The sequence below is a fragment of the Folsomia candida genome, unplaced genomic scaffold, assembly GCF_002217175.1.
Source record: "Folsomia candida strain VU population unplaced genomic scaffold, ASM221717v1 Fcan01_Sc014, whole genome shotgun sequence".
NCBI lineage: Eukaryota > Metazoa > Arthropoda > Collembola > Entomobryomorpha > Isotomidae > Folsomia > Folsomia candida.
The window spans coordinates 1,627,714-1,648,567 of NW_019091206.1; the positions used below are offsets into that span (position 1 = coordinate 1,627,714).

The 20,854-nt window shown below is 40.9% G+C and overlaps 1 protein-coding gene across 2 annotated transcripts in view; it reads left to right on the plus strand.

Moving 5' to 3' along the window:
• Positions 1-20,623, plus strand: part of LOC110856078 (transcriptional activator GLI3) — an 87,801-nt gene extending 67,178 nt beyond the window's left edge. For both annotated transcript variants that reach the window (XM_022104520.2, XM_035856626.1), the window contains 13 exons: positions 5,729-5,866; positions 6,900-6,956; positions 7,310-7,444; positions 10,802-11,031; positions 11,464-11,706; positions 12,015-12,149; positions 12,232-12,246; positions 14,852-14,948; positions 15,049-15,116; positions 15,195-15,452; positions 15,936-16,356; positions 17,461-17,624; positions 17,713-20,623. In XM_022104520.2, the coding sequence (XP_021960212.2) occupies positions 5,729-5,866; positions 6,900-6,956; positions 7,310-7,444; positions 10,802-11,031; positions 11,464-11,706; positions 12,015-12,149; positions 12,232-12,246; positions 14,852-14,948; positions 15,049-15,116; positions 15,195-15,452; positions 15,936-16,356; positions 17,461-17,624; positions 17,713-20,016 (4,265 nt within the window). In that variant the 3' untranslated portion in view covers positions 20,017-20,623. The remainder of the gene's footprint in view (positions 1-5,728; positions 5,867-6,899; positions 6,957-7,309; positions 7,445-10,801; positions 11,032-11,463; positions 11,707-12,014; positions 12,150-12,231; positions 12,247-14,851; positions 14,949-15,048; positions 15,117-15,194; positions 15,453-15,935; positions 16,357-17,460; positions 17,625-17,712) is intronic.
• Positions 20,624-20,854: the final 231 nt, after the last annotated feature.

Below are 20,854 nucleotides of genomic sequence, written 5' to 3' on the forward strand. Positions count from 1 at the left end.
ACAGTCCAGTCCACCAACTTAAATAAGATGCAGAAGGTTAAAGGTTGTCCACTTGACGGATGCGATTGTCGCGCTATTAATGGCCCAAAATGTTCACCTTCTCTAATTTTAATGGGACCGGGTTTCACCGGTCAATCCAATTTATTTCGAAGGGTGTGGTCCTCCCTCCCTGCACAAAACGGGACCCTACCTGGCTGGCTGACACATCACCCACTTACTTTGCTCAATCAGGGATGCGTTTCTTATCTAAATGAGCATTTTATTCAGATTTGGGTCCTCAATGCGTGTGTAATGATCAATTTGTTGCTGGTCGTCACATCGGGTTGACAACTTTACCAGATCGCATCTCGGCATTTTTATTGTCAACGTCAAGTGCCACGAGAAGGTTGAGCAGCTACGCACGTAAGCTGTGCCCAGTCCCGTTTGACAGGACGTTTAAGCACTCGAAATTAGGAGAAAGCACGCATCCTTCTTCTTTACAGACTGCCAGAGCGGATAATTTCCTCCCATCTCAATGGATGCATTTCACGCCCTTAAAAAGCAAGGTAAAGTTGCAGTGTTTCGTTTTAGACGTCCAAAACTATTTTTGAAGTTGACTTCAAACACGTCCAACACTGGAAAACGGAGCATAATTTTTTATAAGATCTTTACTAACGATGTTTTGCAAATCTATGCACAGATAATTATGCAATCTCCCATTAATTATGAGCATTTTGGTGTGATAGATATGTACCACGAAATTTAGAGAAGCCTTTGTTTTAACATATTTTCTTATGAGGAATTAAGAAATTTTATAAACGATGTCGTATTATACATCAAAATGCTCAAAATTAATGGGAGATTGCATATGTACACGTCAACGGGTTATCGAAAAATTCAATAATAAAAAATTGCCAAATTTTTCCCCACTTTCAATTTTGGACACTTTTTTTAACGTTTTGGACGTCCAAAATTCGATGTCTAGAACCAGTTTTGGACAGTAGCGAAACCCTGTAACGTTGATACGTTGCACACATAATCATCATGCTCATCACGGGATATAATAGTCTTTAGTCGGGCAGAGATCAAAGCTTTTTTTCCGAGCACATGTTGGTTATCTGACGCCAGGGGAAATAATACGAATCTGTTTCTCCCGGGACCGGGTGGCTTGTTTTCTCCTCTCTCTCTTTCGGGTGAAGGGTTAATCTCAATAGCGGACGAGATTTGTTTTACAAATGTCTGCCCGTACATACGCCAACTGTTTATCTTCATACGCCTTCCCATTCATCGTTTATTTATGTTTTTGTCTCATCAAACGCCAACAACCCCGTCATCACACGCATCCCTCCATAATACCTAGAGGAGGAAAAATATCCACAATTTACACATGTACTCCCATCCCACAGATCTTGTTGAAGGGCAAAAAAGAGGTGTCACCTCATTCCCGATAAGAACAAGAAGAAGAGACGCGAACAACCATAGATTATCCGGCCTTCCTCCCAAATGCGCAGGCAAGACAGGTGACAAATGAGAAAAAATACCGCAAATCGCTCGCTCCACGCTTTTTTCTCACACGGATTTATTTAACAGCAGCATCACAAAAATATTTTAAATTTTTCCTTATCAAGTGCGATACGCCAAGAATTGATCTCTTTTTTTTATCCAGAGCACCAATTAAACCCTCATCTGGAACTCGATTCGAGAGAATCTTGCATTTTTTTCGACGGAATTTGAAGAATTTGAGCACAATTTGATGCATATTGCGAGCTTAGAAAATACCACGACTATAATCAGTGACCGCGGAAGTGTGGGGACAATTTCCACATCATCTCCCCACCTTATGTAAACCCCGCCCTACAATTTTACTATCCCAAAACGTCCCCACGGCTTCCGCAGCCACTGACAATGATTTTGGTACTTTTTTCATGAAAGTGAGGTGATGTCACTTGAAATTATCACATGTGCCACGCCACCACGCCACGCCATTTATTAAAAAGCAGAGGAAGACTTTGCTTTGCCAGCCTGACATTTATTCCTCATCGTCCCGTCGCCTTGTTAGTTTAGCCAAGAAGAAGAGGAGGAAAAAAAGTTTAAAAATAATCACTTCTTTGTTCACCCATTTTATGTGACAAGCAACCTCGGTCAGGATGAAGTGAATGTCACTGTCGCACAACGGAAGCTGCAAAACAGAGACGACACGCTGCTCCTGACTTTTATGGCATCCAGATCTCAATAATTCCACCACATTCTACACATGGCTACATACTCTTTCTCTCCTCGCAAATTGAATGAAGGATCATTATCATTGCATCAAGGATTTCCTTAGACTTATTACGCCTAAAATATTTAGAATGAGTGGTGAAGGCAGATGAGTTCTACATGAGTTGAAGATGAGTTAGCCTTAAATTCACTATAACCGCAGGCACCAACTTGTGCAAAATTGATTTTTTTAGCATTCCCAAATTAATTTGCGATTAAATGGTTTAAAATAAATACAAGCATTTTAACTTTTTAATTTTGAAACCAAACTATTAATGGACCGTAAATGAGCCGTAGACATGTTGATTTTTCAATTTTTTTTGTTGGAATTTTTTTTGTTGGAATCTATACCCTAAATTTACCTGGAACTCTTAATAAAAATTTCAATTTTGCACAAGTTTGTGACTAGTTGTACTGAATTCATGGCAAACTCATTGGTAGGATCGAATTTGAATATTTAGTTAGTGGAAAAGAGGAAGATTGATAAACGAGACATATGTGCGAAGGATTAAATGGGACGTAAGTAATAGTAATATGCGCGACAGAAGGCTGCGGGTGAAGGTTCACGATACACAAGTAGTAATTCCGATGCATAATAATACATAATATTTTTTTCCTCGACCCAGCAAAATTTGAATGAAAAGTTTCTTGTCCTCCTCCGACGATGAAGCTAAAGAGCTTGGTGTGCGTGTTTAAACTGACTGAGAAAGGGAATTCATTTTCGTGTCATTTCACTCCAACCACACACCCATTCTTTCTTCTTCTTCATGTCCCAATGCCAGGGCTGGCCTAAATATTAACTCAAAATACGGTATTTTGACGCAGTATTTTCCTAGAGTTTGGATTTCCAGGGTCCACGAAAAGACGTCAATCTACATGGAAAAGGCAACAGTCAGGAAAATACACGGTTTTTCCGTGCCAAAATACATTGTTTTCACAATTTTTTAAAAACACCTTATTTCGACAGGGATAAAAAGTTAATTTCCTCACAAAATCTGCATTTTCGCACCATTTTTGCCTTCTCCACGTTGATTTTCGTGTTTTTGTGAGTGCAGCAACCCTCAAAATCCAAACCCTGCGAAAAACGCAAAACACTTCATTTCGACGCACTATTTTGCCCAGCTCTGTCGAACAGTATAGGAATTCTAATCTGAAGAAGCTGCTACCACCAGCAGCAGCAGGAGCAGGAGCGATTATCCTAATACTATTAGGATAATGAGGCTTCGGCATGAGATAGATTTCATTTCATGATGATTTTATCCTTTTGTGTGTGAGGTGCGCTATACTCATTATGTTATGTAAACCATTTAATCAAAGTGCTCATCATGTGCTGCTAAGTACGAGGAGGAGAGAATTGCTTCGTTTGACACGTTAAACGGCCCCTTTGTCTGCGGAGGAGAAGAAATGATGGGAATTTGCGAGGCTTCGTTGGACCTTGTGCTCCTAAATGGCATCGCTATTTCGAGATTTTGGCACAAGTTTCATTCAACACATGTACATATTTTTAAGACTAATAATTTGTGGAGGAGGTGGCCCATTCATGAAATGGTCTCCTACCTAAATAAATAGCTGCTGTTGATGATGCATTTTGAGAATGGGCACAAGGGTTGTTGCGCTGGTTAAACAATGCTCAGTGCACCCAGAGCATTCTAATTTATCAGGAGGAGGACCCGTGTGCCCAGCCGAGATGGAGTCCTTGATAACCTCTCGGGCTGCAGTGGAAAGTCTGTAATAATGCATGCACGCTGGTTACGACGGACGGGACGTGTGGCATATGATGACAATTTTTAACAAGTGAATGATGAATGTGGCCTCTTCCGTGGGCAAACGTGTTCGCATGGGTCATCAGGACTCTCTTGTCGTCGATTTTATGCAGAGATACTCGTCCCAGGAGAACTCGAAGTTGTCCTATCGTCATAAATACGATGTGCTGAATGAGAAACGTCTCATTGTTTTAATATAATTGATCAACCAAAGTATCGATTTATGTTGTTTTTATTACGGGTTTGCTATGTTGCATTGCAAAACAAGCAACGCACAAAATGTGAGGTGCAAGAAACTGCAAGAAATATTCGTCATTTCGCAAGGCGCTGAATGAATTTTAGCGGCGGTGCGGAGTTTCTTGCGCGCCTTGCATTTCTTGTAGGGCAAACTAGTTGCAAAAAAACACTTTCTTCCAAGTGGTTACCGCAACACTGGAGCCATCATATTTTCATTTTATTAGTGCCACCTTTTTCATAATGGTTCCAGCAAAACACGGAGAAATAAATATTTTAACTCCAAAGTAAAGATTGCTTCTGAACTGGCATGCTAAAAATGAGGGGAAATGGGACTTGATAGATAAGTGCATAACTCTGGCGGAAACTGAAGGGAGCCAACGAGTGGCAAGGGATTAGCTGGGGCGAAGGGTATCATTATCATTATTACATCATTAGTGTGCAAGCCTCCAAATAATCGGATGGACATGAAATGCCAAACTGCGGTCGTCCCGGTGTTGGAATGAATGTTGGATGATCGGGATGCGAGATAATCGTGTGCACTAGATAAGCAGATAGATAATTGACCATCTAACAAGTAGACGTTGGCTTTTTTTCTGGCCCTTTGAACCTGGCAGTAATTTAGCTCTTGAATCCAGAGGGGAGCCTTGGAGGCACGCACTCTGCCATTTTTCGTCCCCTTCGTTCGAAACAAATTTTAAATTTATCTGTGCATCCGAACCGTTGAGGTTTTATCAGATCATGGAGATGACAAAAGTGTCAAATTACTTGGAGAGGGAATAAGCCGCACTTTTTATCAGGAAATATGTATCTGGTCGGATGAGTGTCATGTCGTGATTGTCATCGCCATTATCAGAAAGTAAACCCGAATAAAAATGCAAATACTTTCACTAGTCATAGAATTACAAATCAAAACTAAAATTCACACGGGTCTGTAAGTCTTGTTCCTTGCAGTCTTTTTTTGCAACGTAATTCTACACATTCGCAAAAACCAGCATTTTGTAAAGTTTAGAATAAAAATGTGCTCCATTTTCCACTGCGGAATCGATGGATTTTCAGTCCCCAAAACTGACTTTGTGGAAAATAGTGTTTTTTTTCAAATTTTAAGTTAACAGAATCTGCGGTTTTTGCGTACTGGTCCAAGTTTTGAACTAGAAGTTTTTCACATTTAGTAGACATGTTGCATATTTATTTTGCAAAAAGCTGCACGGAACAAACCTGGCACACCCCTTGTAAGTAAAATGATTAAGTAATGAGCTCACCGTTCCCGTAGCTTAAACTTTTACCCTTTTTATACCTTATTACTCAGGAATTTAAGCCTTTAATATCAGCGGTGTTAATTTCTCACTGATAAGGTGACGACGGCACCTTACTCACACGATAAGCCGAGCTTATTTATTGGGCGCAATTTGTTACCTTTTTTGCCCGGGTGTCATCCGAAATTCCTCTTGTGAAAAAAAACGGTGATTGATAAATTGTTGTTTTGGTTTCAGGCTCGACGACGGGGTTGGGAATGCCCCCGGATTACATGAGTGTCGCTGCCTCGGCTGGTTTTTGCCCCAGAAGTTTGAACGATCTTCACCCCGCAGCCAGCACGCTCTCCTCCGCAGAGCTCGCTTTCGCCTTCGACAGTAAGTATTACTTCGATATCTTCAAAGTTTTCATACACTCAAAATAAGGTGGTAATGAATCATTACCATGCGGAATGACTATGTGGCTCTACCACGTCGGTTACGATTTGTCGCAGAAATGGTAACAATAATTTCAGGGAAATTCAAATTTAATACATAATGGTATTCACTTCCTTAATTTCTGGTAATCAACTTGAATTTCCCTGAACTTATTATTACCATTTCCGCGACAAATCGTAACCGATGTGGTAGAGACACATAGTCATTCCGCATGGTAATGATTCATTACTACCTTATTTCGAGTGTACCCATGTACTTTCCCAAAAGAAAAAAAACACCCTTGTTTCTTTATCGATTAGTTAGAAACCGTGCCAAAATTATTAAAAATCATAGCTCACATAAATGCAAATGTGCACCCAAAGATATAAATATCTCGTTGTACACATCTGCTCAAGGCACACATTACACAATTGCGTAATTGGACCATACATATTAACGTCTGCAAGATATCTACCGCTCAGCGTCTATGCATTTGCTTGCCCACGGTTAATAGTTGGGTTGGTTAAATAATAATCCCATTTAATTGCGCGAGTCGAATTTCAACGTGTGAATTTGTTGACAAGAAGGTGAGATTTATTGGACGTAGCTCGGACCGTCCAACGGCCAACTCCTTACGTTTGGCACCATCGGCCACGATATGATTTTTTTCCTATTCAAACAAATGCCCATCTATCAACCCACTACCAGCACAGCATTTACTCATTCGTTGCTAAATACCGACCCACGAGCATTCTGTTCAGTTCAGTTTAGATATTGAACCCAGCTCAAAACTGGATTTCAATTCAACACAGATTATTAGGGTTGACAATGCCTTGTTTGTCTTAAATTAGCATAATCCAGCAATAAAATAAAATTTGGTGACGAGGCGAACGACAAATTGAGGGAGATGGTCGATCCGATTACCTTTTGTTAACGGGCTTAATAAATTATCAAGGTTGCCGTATTTATTTATTTCCTCCTTTATTTTTTACAGACGCCCGATTTGCCAGCCCCCGCGCCAGTCTCAACGCCCGTGCCAACAGGAAGCGTGGTAAGTGACTTCACACTAAAAATATGTCCGAAAAATAAGCCATCAAAAACCTTGAAGGTCTCCAAACATCTGCTTTCAGATTTTGACCAGACTAGTATCAAATTTAATTAGTATAAAATTTGCAAACCACACTGCGAATATTTTCTCCTCTTCAGATGAAAATATCTCGGCCAAACGTGGCCGTTGGGAGATCATGTCGTTGCCAAATTCCATATTAATTAAATTTCTCATCGATTGACACTGATTTGATCAAATTTTATCAGCATACGCTGGGAGACTTCAATTGTTAGAATATTGTAAACCACATGAAAAATATGGATGATACATATTTGACGAAACTTTATCTCTTTCAGCGCTTTCATGCTCGCCGTACTCGGATTCTTTCGACATCAACTCCATGATCCGGTTCTCGCCTTCCTTGGTGTCCTTAGTCAATGGGTCCAGAGGGTCTTCTGCCGCCAGCGGGTCGTACGGTCATCTCTCCGCCGGTAAATATAATCCATACACCGCCTTAGATTTCTACACTCGAAATAAGGTAGTAATGAATCATTACCATGCGGAATGACTATGTGGCTCTACCACGTCGGTTACGATTTGTCGTAGAAATGGTAATAATAAGTTCAGGGAAATTCAAATTCATTACCAAATATTAAGGAAGTTAATACCATTATGTATTAAATTTGAATTTCCCTGAACTTATTATTACCATTTCTACGACAAATCGTAACCGACGTGGTAGAGCCACATAGTCATTCCGCATGGTAATGATTCATTACATTACTACCTTATTTTGAGTGTAACTTTCTATTATGTTTTATTTTATTGTCTGCTTGATCTGATCCCATAATTTATTATTGCGGGACATTGCCACAAGTTCCGTAATCTTGTCCGGAGAAGAAAAGAGTCGGAAAATTGGACTCTGCTCCTGTTTCTGTGTGAATGCCTGCCTGCCTCCCATTCTTTTCAAAGCGAGTGTTAATTTTCTCCCCGTCCGCAATGGACGCATACATATGTAAATGGAGGAAGAGATTAGGTGTTGGGTGTGATGACGGCTAATTTTCCGTCGTTGTTAGTCCACGGTTTCATCAAAGGATTAAAAAGTCATCGGTCCCTCTTTACAAATTAACACGGTCCGATGATGAGACAAGTATTCATTCTCGGATTAAAAACTTTGAAATGACCGTGAATCCATTATTTGGAAGGAGTACGGACTTGCATACATCTGCATATGGGCTCCACATAAATAAGTAGCCTGGCCTGCAGTAGCGGACATTATTGTATGAACATGCCAGTGTTTCGTTTTGAGGGCACAATATTAGTGTATATGTGGTGCATAAAAGTGCATTACATAAATGCATAAAATAAATAAAAATCCATAAAAGTGAATGAAATGCAGTTGGAATTTCATAGTTTCCAGAAATTATAAATTTTTGGTATCTCAAAGGTAACATCCGGTTATCTAAACTTCTAAACTGATTGGAAACCTTATAACAGCACTTTTTTCTTAATTTCTTAATTATTCAAATATCTACAAAAATTTACAATATTAAAATATTTATTTGCACTTTAATGCATTTTCCTGCACTTTTGCAGATTTTGGTGGGTGTTATTACTCGTTTAAACGCATTTTTGTGCACTAATTTCGTGCAGGTGTTTTTAACAGGAGAAACACTGGTGCATACGTACGCATAACAGTTTGCTCAAATTGGATCGTTATTAATTTCTTTCTTGTCGACACATCAAGATTCATGCACGTCGTCGTCGTCTTCAATGCACACGGAATGGATTAATTTCCATCATCCTGCTCACTCACTTTTTTCTGAAGCCTGCCCTTCTTGCTCGCTTATTGGATGGCTGGTCAATCAGTTCTGCATATTTCACCACCAAAAAGAAGAAGAAAAACGTGGAATGATTCCAATTTATTAGGAGAGAGAGACTCGTTGTTTAGCTTAAGGAGATTCGTTTCCCAGCTGCATAAACTCGCCTTTTTTTAGCATCGACCGACGCGTCAAAAAAAACGATCGTCATGTGTTTAATCCAAGCTGCTCGGTTTTAGCGGAGGAGAAAAGAAGAAGCATCCTTCGTTCGTTGTGCATGGAAGGTTTTGATCGAGATGAGATCGGATATATCACGTTCCTACGTTTACCCATTATGCTGCTGGACACAGGAAATTGCTCCTTTTTACTCCACACCACCGTACTTGATGAGCAGAGGGCGGATATGTATTTATTTGCAAATTTTCCGGTGTGTTCCCTAGATCACAAAAATTTCAAATTTTTTTTTTACATATTGGCACATGTATATCGTTCTAGGTTTTCAGACATGTAAATATTTTCACTGTTATTTCAAAAATACAAAATTTTGTTAGATATTTTTAAAAAGGACGTATATTTTAAAGATATTTCAACGATACGAGACAAATTTTATACTCAAAGAAATTTAACCACAAAAAAACACAGATCATTACATTCAGGAATTAAAATTTTGTTAAAATTCAAATTTTTATGTTTTCATACATATCTCGTAAATATTTTTACCTTTGCTCCATAAATATTAAACACATGCACATTTCAGCGTACGGATTCAGCGCTTTTTCCTAAATACACATCCGCCCTCTCTTAACGTACAATGTCCAAACACATAAAATAAGTGTTTCATTTTAATTCGCATAATATAATTTCTCATATCAGAATTATCGACACTTGTTGGCTACGAATTTTACGGGCAATAAATTTCCTACGAATGTAATCTAGTCTTGTAACGAGTTGTAATTGGAGTGATTCCTATCATCAGTGAGTTTGATGGGCAATAAAAATGTGGAATTAAAACATTAAGAAAGTTTAATATGGTGTGATAATACAATTCACAACCTGTTCACATTTCGCAACAAACACATTTTAATTTGCGCTGCTGAGTGAGATTTAATTTCATTTCATTATAATCGTCACTCACTCTTTCGAATGGGTTTTTAGACATAAATTCAGGCATTTTTCCACAGACAAACATGATTTTAAAGAATTATTCTTCTCGCCGAGCTGTTTTCTTTATTGTCTGTTTCCAAAAACTGAAAGTCATTCGGGCGATGATGTTATACATTTCAGTCCTCTTCTTGTGGTTTAGAGAGAGAGAGACATTGTTGGATCAAACAGTAGCCGCTGCTGCAGCACGACGGCGACATGAGATCCTTGAATTAACTTGTTGAATGGAAATGGGAAACGGTGCTGTAATGATCTTAATGATAATGATAACTTTTGGCTTTCAAGCAATAATAAGAGATTCCTCTTCCTCTCCCCACGTCCACCAGCTACACAACGATTTTATTCTCCTCCTCCTCACTGCTAGTCCACTTGACGAATAAGTATTTTGTAAAAAAAACTATGAAGAAAAGGTTAAAGAATTTAAACCTGAGAATGGAGGTCTCTCAGCGTATGTTGTTTGATTTTGACGAAATTAGTGTCAATTGGATTAATATGAAATTTGCAAACGACGCGATATATGTATCAATGGGCACGTTTGGCAGAGATATTTGCATCCCAAGAGGAGAAAATGCGCAGTAGGTTTGGAAAGTGTAAAATTTTCCTAATTTACTGCGCGTTTTCTCCTCTTCGGATACAAATATCTCCGCAAAACGTGCCCATTGGGAGATCGTGTTTTTCGCAAATTTGATACTAATCAAATTTGTCATCGATTGACACTAATTTATTTAAAATCGGAGAGCATACGCTGGGAGATCTTGATTAATCGTGAGTCTGTTCTTGGCATGAAGATGACAATGCCAAATGATACTGATTTTTGTGATAATGTGAACATTTTATCAGTAAATTAAAGAGTAGGAATATTTTCAGGAACGATGAGTCCAGCCTTGGGAATGGGGGCAGGTTTATCCGGGGGGTTTGGTGGGGGGATGCCGCCACTTCAGCAACTCCAGGCCCACCTCCTCCGCAGCGGACCCTTAGCCGGGTCGCTCCCGGGATCTCCCTTTCTGCACCACGCGGGTCTCTACAACTCACCCTTTTCTGCCCATCAAAGCCTCTACATGCCAAGTCTCCAGCACTCCCTCAACATTAAGCAAGAGGTGAAAATTCAACACTGCATAAAAATCTTGCCATGACCAAAATACATACTTGTCACAAGCCAGTATTTTGAGCTCCATTCTGGATTTCGGGGGGTGTTACACCCACAAAAGCTCGAAAATCTATGTGGAGAAGGCAACAGTCAGTCGAAAATACAGATTTTGTGAAGAAATTGACTTTTTATCGCTGTCAAAATCCATTTTTTCCACGATTTTTAAAGAATTCAGTATTTTGACAGCGATAAAAAGTTAACTTCTTCACAAAATCTGCATTTTCGCAAGACTGTTGCCTTCGTCATGCAGATTTTCGTCTTTTTGTGACTGTAACACCTCCCTAAATCGAAACCCTGGGAAGAACCGAGCTCCAGATACTCTATTTATTGTCCCCACCTCTACATTTTACATGCTCCTGACCACTTTCTGCCCATATTTCAGGGCGAATCCTGTCCCAAATCCTCCCCTGGCGTGGGTGCCGTGAGTTCCACGATGGAAGTGGACGAGCATCGGGTGAACACGAGAAGGATCAAAGTACGACGAGAACCAGCGACAACGACAAGCGGGACAAATGGGGACGACCGCGGCGAAGGGGACAAGGACGAGCCGGGCGATTTCTACGAGACCAACTGTCACTGGACAAACTGTTGCATGGAGTTTGGAACACAAGAAGAGCTTGTCACGGTAGAAATTCATCTATATTATAAGCTGGAAATTTTTGTCTGCAACGGAAGTGAAAGTAATTTTCCGAAACGGAAGTGAAAGTGGAGAAAGTTAACTTTCGAATGGCTCGAAACAGACATTTCCAGCTAATTACATGTGTAAATACCATAAAAAATTAATTATGTGGAATTATGAACAATCCCACTCAAATTCCATGATAATCAAATAAACTTTCGCCCGGCGGGAGACGGGCTTAAATGCTAGTAATAAATATGTGCATTTTATCCCGCTAATTGTGCCTACAATTTCTGCCCTCTTCTCAATTTCAGCACATTAACACGGATCATATCCACGCGAACAAGAAGGTCTTCATTTGTCGGTGGAAGGACTGCTCGAGGGAGGAGAAACCCTTCAAGGCCCAGTACATGCTCGTCGTCCACATGCGGCGACACACGGGCGAAAAGGTACGAAATATAATCCATTCTTTCGAACACCTATTTAGGTCCATTTGGTTACTAATTTTTTCCATTTCTTTTGTTTTTGCAGCCACATCGATGCACGGTATGTAAACAAATTTCTTAATTTTTTCGTCGTCGCCATCGTCTTCCTTGTCACCTTATCGCAATTGTAATACAATATTCTGCTCGTAAATAAATTGTTGCGGTGATAAATTGAGTCGTGGTGGTGTAGGTTGACCCTCAAACACGGGGTAGGTTTTTGGCACTTAATTTTAATGAAACTGGTTTCTCGTCGTAATTTGTATCAGAGTCGAGCTAAATAAATGGGATGCATATTTAATGAGTTTGCGGATAAAGAGCTCAAGTGCAAATGAAGACGACGAGGCTGCTTTAAATAAATTGGGGCTGTTTTGATTTGATAGCTCCATCCAATCCACCACACAATTTCCCTCCGTGTGTGCATCGCATCCCACATTAAATAATCAGTGCGAGCTCGGGTGGGGTGGTCCATCGAAGCATTTGCATAAATTATTGGATTCAATTCAACCAAATATTCAAACATGCAGGCAGACAAGATTCATTTCTTTATCGAGTCGTTATTAACGTAGGACTTGATGATTCATAGCCAAAATCAACACATTTTTTCAATCAGTTCTCGGCTCTGGGAATTTATTTTAAAATTCTGGACGACAAATTTGTAGAGCAGGGATTTGTCATTTTTTTAAATGTACACTCCAGATTTTGAAAGTTTTTGAATGAGGAGGTTAAGAAGCCTTCAGAAAAATTGGAACTCGTCGAAACTAGCTCAAAAAACTCAACACCATTCCATTTATCAACTCACTGACCGCAAATTTGTCGTCCAGAATTTTAAAATAAATTTTTAGAGCGACAAATCATTAAAAATGGGCTGATTTTGGTGATGACTTTAACGAGATACAAAAGTCCGCTATTATTTTATTGTAAAATGAGAGTACACATTTAATTCGTATCAATGAATGAATGATACTTTCTGATTACGCACAAGTACATATTTCCAAGTATTCGAGCCCCGTTGTAATTTACATGTTTCCCTTTAATTTTTCTCTCTCAAACTGCCAAGAAGAACATCATTGAGGTGAATTAAATGGGGCGATGAGTACTCTGGATTTGTTGCTACTTTGTGCTGAAACTTGGAGTAAGTCATCCCTGGCTAATAAATTGACTTGTAAAGTTTAAGAGGGTAATAACATGTTGTCAATATGGAGAGGAAATGGCATAAAAATAGCTTCTTCTTCTTCAGCGACTGTCATCAGTCCAAGTCGTCCCTTGTTTAATGACCATGCTAAAGAAGAAACGGTAATGGGAAGCCAAACGGGCCACGACTCATTGGCATTTACTTAACTTCTACATGCACGTTGTTTTCCTCCACGGTCTTATTTATTGCCACCGCACTCGGGCATTTTGTGCCCCGACCGGGGTCGGACTGGGCATTGCATGAGAAAAATTGTGAAAGCAGGGTTTCGGATGCAAGTAACTTCAAGAAATTACTCCAAGAAAGAGTTTTTTTGCTGGTTGCACCTTTTGCCCTGCAAGAAATCCAAGACGCAAGAAACTACGCTCCACCGGGCGTGTTGCAAGACGGTGCATATTTCTGGCACTTTTTGCCATAGCTGTTCATTTCATCTCACCACAATCCACAATCCACAAACCTTTCCACCAACTACAATCCACAAATCCACAATCCACAAACCTTTCCACCAACTACAATCCACAAATCCACAATCCACAAACCTTTCCACAAACTACAATCCACAATTCCACAAACCACAAACCTTTCCACCAACTACAATCCACAAATCCACAATCCACAAACCTTTCCACCAACTACAATCCACAATTCCACAAACCACAAACCTTTCCACCAACTACAATCCACAAATCCACAATCCACAAACCTTTCCACAAACTACAATCCACAAATCCACAATCCACAAACCTTTCCACCAACTACAATCCACAAATCCACAATCCACAAACCTTTCCACAAACTACAATCCACAATTCCACAAACCACAAAAAAATCGTGTCCACTTTCCACACCACAGTCCACTTTGTGGATCCACTTGAACAGCTATGCTTTTTGCACCTCGCATTTCTGCCGTTGCTCTGCAAGAAATGCAACAAACCCTCAAAAAACGAAACCCTGCGTGGAAGTCTCTATGTAAAAGAGTAGAACACTGTTGCACACGTATAAAAAGTGGGTGTAGGATCGTGTCTGATGCGTCTTCTTCTTGGCCCATAATCCGTAACAAATTAAGGCATCATTAGACGAGAGACGGGGCATATTTCAAAATTTGAATAATTTGTTTCAAAATCTCCTCAACATCTCGTGATAAATTTGGTGGAGGGAGGAATGCCGCATTAACAAACCAAACTGCAGGCACCACATGGCGTTAGATTTATGGCTTTCCTCTCCTGAACCCAGGACTAAATAAAGGGTTCCCCTCCTCGTCTGAGAAATGAGAGATGGCTTCATTCCCGGTATTAATGCGCCCTTATTCTCCAGCCAGACTAGGGCATGCATATCCAATAAAATAATGCTCCACTCTTGGCAAGGTGTGTGGAGCGAGCTGAAATTCGTTATGGGACGGGAAAATGGTGGCGATGATGATGATGATTATGAGAACGAATAATTGATGAATATACCATTATTTTTTGGTCAATTTCAGTTTGAAGGATGTCTCAAAGCCTACTCCAGACTCGAGAATTTGAAAACTCACCTGAGATCACACACCGGAGAAAAGCCCTACACTTGCGAATATCCAGGTACGTATGACTGCCCCAGAAAATTTTCATTTCAAGCTTTCAAAAATTTCAATAAATCCGTAACCCTTCCATAAATATTTACTTATTTTTGATTTTCCAGGTTGTGTGAAAGCATTCAGCAACGCGTCCGACCGAGCGAAACATCAAAACCGAACACATTCAAATGAGGTTTGACACAATCCAGTTCTCAATTGTTCACTTAATAAATAACAATTTGATTGAAATGTTTACCTGTTTTTCTGTCAGAAACCCTACGTTTGCAAAGCACCCGGCTGCACGAAACGCTACACGGATCCCAGCTCGTTAAGAAAACATGTGAAAACGGTTCATGGGGCGGATTTCTATGCAAGCAAGAAGCACAAGGGGAACGACCATGGGAGTGGACATGACCACGAGAGGAACGGGAAAGGAGGGCGAGGTCACAACGGGAGTGCCGAGTCCCCCAGAAGTGAAGACATGGGGTCAAAAACAACCTCCATTTCAAGCCCCTCCATCAAATCAGAGGTTCATATTTTCAATAATTCCCATCTAAATATTCTCAAATCGAGGAATTATTACTCATTAAGACTGTTGTGGATGACGCGTTCGCGCGCAATCTCACTTAACCCGTGTTAATGTCTTTAAATGTAATTTCTAAAATGGCATCAACTTCATGAGTGTTGAGATAAATGGGACTTTTGATATTTTAATGTAAAGCTAATTTTTGGTACTACAAAACCTTGGTGGTTTGAAAAGTTAGAAAATTAATTTTTGAAGAAATTTAGTGTGCAAAAATAGTAAATGAATTTTCTAATTTTTCAAACCACCAAGGTTTTGTAGTACCAAAAATTAGCTTTACATTAAAATATCAAAAGTCCCATTTATCTCAACACTCATGAAGTTGATGCCATTTTAGAAATTACATTTAAAGACATTGGGCACGGGTTGAATGAGACTAAATACTCGATGAAAATGAAGTAGAGCCTTAATGACACTCCGTTATTTTAGATGGATCCGAATTCTCCCCACCAACAAAGCAGTCCGGGTGGTGATTCTTCGGGTACTGAAATTAATGGCGTGGAGCCCATGGAAGAGCCGATCAGCGACAACAATGTGAGCACCACGAACGAAATGAGTGACACGGGGTCTGTCTACGACAACTCCCCGATGATGACGCACCACCACCACCACCAGCAACCACAACAAGCTCAACAACCCTGCTGGGATCTCAAGGAGGAGGAGGAAGTTATTCCACAAATGTTGGGGATCGGGGTGGGCGGCGGCGTGGGGATTGGCGTCGGTGCTGGCGGCGGACCTGGGTCACACCATCCGGAGGAATATTACGGAGGGAGGCGATTTCGAGGGAGGATGGGAGCCAAGGGATTCGCCTTCCAGCCCGCCCCAATCCCGTCCTCAATCGATACTCATGGTCAGTGCTTCAATTGTTATGAAGATAACTCTTATTTAACGTAGATGACTCATCGTCAAAATCACCAAATTTTTAATCATTTCTCCATTCTGGGAGTTGGAGATCTTAAGTTTAATAAATCTTCAGAAAAATTAGCACTCTTCGAAACTCGCTTTTAAAACACCACCATTCTATTAAGAGTTGACAATATTTTATGTTATTCTAATCCTCATAAATCACATAGTGGCGAAACTGACGAACTCGGTGGGGTATAAAGTTCACAAGTTTCGGTGGGAATTTTGAATTTTTTGCAAAAAACTGCAAATATCATCTGGCATTGTTTATGTTTTTAGTGGTTTCCAGTGGGAAGAGTATGTGTGGTGGTGGCTTCCCACCACGCATACTCAAATTACGCATATGACAAATTGAGACGAATCAGGAAAAAATGCAATTTTTTGAGCTTCTCAATCTTATACCGAGATTAAATGTGCACTCAAAAATGTGAAATTTGTTGAATTATAACTATTGATAGTTGGGCAACAAGGGAGCAGGCCCTTTAAGGAATTGATATGCTACTTTTATTTATATTAAATGACGAACTCGAGAGGAAACAAAATTTTGATGGAAATTGATATTCGGCATTTAATATAAATAAAAGTAGCATATCAATTCCTTAAAGGGCCTGCTCCCTTGTTGCCCAACTATCAATAGTTATAATTCAACAAATTTCACATTTTTGAGTGCACATTTAATCTCGGTATAAGATTGAGAAGCTCAAAAATCTGTGCAAAAAATTATGCATGTTGTAAACATACGGAGAAATATTGAGCGAGAGACTGTATTGGCTGATAGAGCGGCCAGAGCAAACTATCACGCCCCGTTAATAAAATTACTAAATTTAAAAATAAATTCCCAGAATCGAAAAATGATTCAAAATGTGCTGATTTTGACAATTTTGAAGAAAAGTCATCGAGTCCTTTGTTAAGCACAAACACATTCAGAAAAGTAATATAATTAGCAATTACATTTGCATGATTACCATTATAAATTTTTATGCATACTTTATACTTGAAAAGGATTATTGGCGTCGTACTTGATCAGATCGATTATTTCTCTTGTTTTCAGGCCCTCGTCGAAATTTGGGGATTGAAAATCTCAATCGCAGAATTACAGATCTCAAAATGGAAGGGCCTCCCTCTTCCAACAATAACTACCCGTCTGGAGGAGCCTCTCTTGCCGCAAAACCTCCAGGAAATGATCTCAACCCGCGTCTTCCAAACCCTCACATGGTATCCACTAAAATTTACTAATTAACTCGTCATAATATTCACCACCCCCTGCACAATTATCTAACCATATAATATTCCTTTTCTTTAGCAAACAACCCTCAAGTCCCCACCCGACCAATCTAACGCCACGACTCGGCGTGACTCTGGCAATTCTACGCTAAGTTCCTACTACAGCTCGATGCGTTCGGACGGCGGTCAAAATTCCCGTCGGTCCTCCTCCCTCTCTCAAACATCCAACCAGAACGTCCCCCCTCCTCAACCCCACCATCGCCAAGTGGTCAACGCGTCCCCCTACGACCCAATCTCACCCGGGTCGTCGCGCCGCTCTTCTTCCGCCGCCCAGGAAAGCGACTCCGCCACCACGGACCCCAACCCCCTCAACTCGCTCGCCTCCTCCTCCAACACGCTCACTCTCACGTCCTCCGTCCAGGCTCAAGCCCACCTCGAACGCCTCCACAGACGCGCCCTTGGTCTCGAGGAGAAGGAAAACCAACAACAAAATAACGGCTCTCAAAACACCCTGACCTCATCGGGAAACTATTTGATCCAGAGTCAAACCGCGGCTGCGAGACTGGACGCGTCCTGGGTGGGAAATATGATGATGAGAAATAGTTCCGACGCGCTCAGCGACATGAGAAGAATGTCCGACCCTTGCACAAGCATGCAGCAAAATGGGACAACCTCCAGGATGCAAGTCTCTCAAGGAATGAGCTTCGTCACCCCCAGCCAACTTAACGACGCTCTGCAAAGACATCAACAAAAACAGCAGCTGCACGGACAGCAACAAGCCGGGCTCAGCAACCCTGCTGGTTACCAACTACAGCAACAAAACGGGGGCGCCAACACCGCCCCTCCTGGAAGTATGCAACAAAATGGAGGAAATCCTGCCCAACTTGAAGTCTCAATGGGTGACGACTTTTTAATTCCTGACGACATGGCGAACTACTTGGCGAGCGAGTGCCAAGGTCAGCAGCGATTTGGATACCCAAGCAATCAAGATCCCACTCGTCCGAGTACTTGCCCCCCTCCGAACACGGGGTATCCCGTCCCAATCCCGCAGAACAACCTGCCCCCACCGCCCCCTTACAATCAAGCCGTGATGGATGGTTGGACCCCCCCAAACTTTCCAAGCCCAGCCCAAACGCAGCACAGGAATGCCAATCGGCCAGCTTTTGTCTCAATTCAAAACAACTATCAAAGTGGAAACCACATGGCTGCGAGCAATAATAATCCAGCCCCGTCTGCTGCCTGTCATTTCCCACCGAATCCGTACGGAAATCAGCCCTTGCCCAGTCCTGCGTTCTCTCAGCCGAACGCGGTCTCCCCACCCAAATGTCAAGATCATCCCCACGTGGTCTCTCCTAGTCCAAGAAATCTCAACATTTCTCAGCAACCAAGCCTTGCCAATAATATGTTACAACGAGGAATGCCCGCAAACAATCAGCCCAGCTCTCCTGCCCCGTACGGAACGTGTGACCAACCAGGCGCTTACCCCCAGCAGAATGGGACAGAAAATGGTCACCAGCCAACCTACCACCAAAACGTGGCGGGTGCTTGTTACTACCCTCCCAACAATAACAATGGCTTCTCACACAATGGAGGACCAGTGAACAATGGTTACGCCCACGCCCCACTATCGGCTGCTGCGGGATATGCGCCACCTGCCCAACAAAACCAGCCCTACGGAACCCAATCATACCACCAAACCGGACACCAATTTCCACAAAATTACCACCACAACACCCAAAGTTGTTACCAGCCCCAGGCTCCCAGGCCTCCTCCAGGAAACGTTTCCCGAACACAGTGCAACTACTCCACTGTCCAATGGAGTCAAAACAATGGGGCGACCGCAAGCACAAACAATGGTCCTCCTCCTCCTCCTCCTCGCTATTACAACAACTCTGGACCGTCCTGGCCTACCAATACGAATAACAACACTTATTTCCCACAAAACCAAGTTCCTCCTGGGGCAGTTCCACGACGCGGTGGGGGACGAGGTGGAAACAATCCGGAAATCCAATGCAAATCTGTCACGAGTCAGAGTCAGCAGAGCAAAATAATGCTTCAACAGCAGAATAATATGTCTCAAGCCTCGTCTTCTTCAACTCCCGGCCCGGCACAGGCCATGCGACCAGAAGCTTATCAACGAACGTTGGAGTACGTCCAGCAATGCCAGCAGCAAATGTGGGTGAGCAAAGAGTCCGGAAATGGGAGTGACCATTCCAACCCACTCTCGCCCGACAGCACGACGGACCCCCAACACCAACAACAAAACACCCTCCTGGGGACGTGTAAATCCCCCAACAAACCCGTGACCCAAACTAACTGCAATAATGGAACAGATAGTAATAACCTTTTCCTGGGCCAGCAAATCGTTCAAAATCAACATTGACATTTTGTTTCAGGGTTTTAAAACAACTTTATCTTGAAAAGAGACAATATGTATTTATAATAATAGTTAATTAACTCGACGAATTTTGAAGTTAAATATCACCGTAATGAATGGACCAGTGATCTGAATCAGAAGCGTCTTGTATTTGTATTTATAATGTGACTTATCTAAAAAAGTGCCCCACCTTTTACAAAGCTGATTGTATTTATTCTTATATTTATAAAAAGTAGGTAATAACTGGTTGAATTAAATATACTTGAGTAGCAATTTATTATACAGGGAGGGTATAATAAGTGCCTTGCAATCTGTGATCTGCCAATGGAACTTTGTTACATTATTATTCTACACATACATACAAGAAAAATCAACTGTGCCATGAACTGAACACGTAATTAAAAGCTAGCTGCGGACACATTAAATAATAAGAATATGGAAAAAGATGGATTATCATCTTTAAGTAAGATATGTAAGCATGGACGGAAGCAATATCAAATAATTTATGTATTATCAATGCAAACACAATCAATTTTATAATTAATTTATTGAATTTATATAGAATGTAAGTACATAAATGTCTAATAAGAATAGATAATTGATAATAAATAAATGCGTCTAAAAAAACATAATTTTGGATCATGTCTTCCCAACTGTTGTGGTTTCTAAATTAGAAATTCTAATAAATCTTCTTGAGTATGTAGGTAAAATTAATAAACCAATAAAATACCTATCGAGTTGAGGAAAAAAAAACTCTGGTACCGATTCATTAAGCCCGAGTTTTTAACAATCAATGAGGATCGATCACCTTCTCGGATCTCTGAGGCAGACATTTTTTGAAATT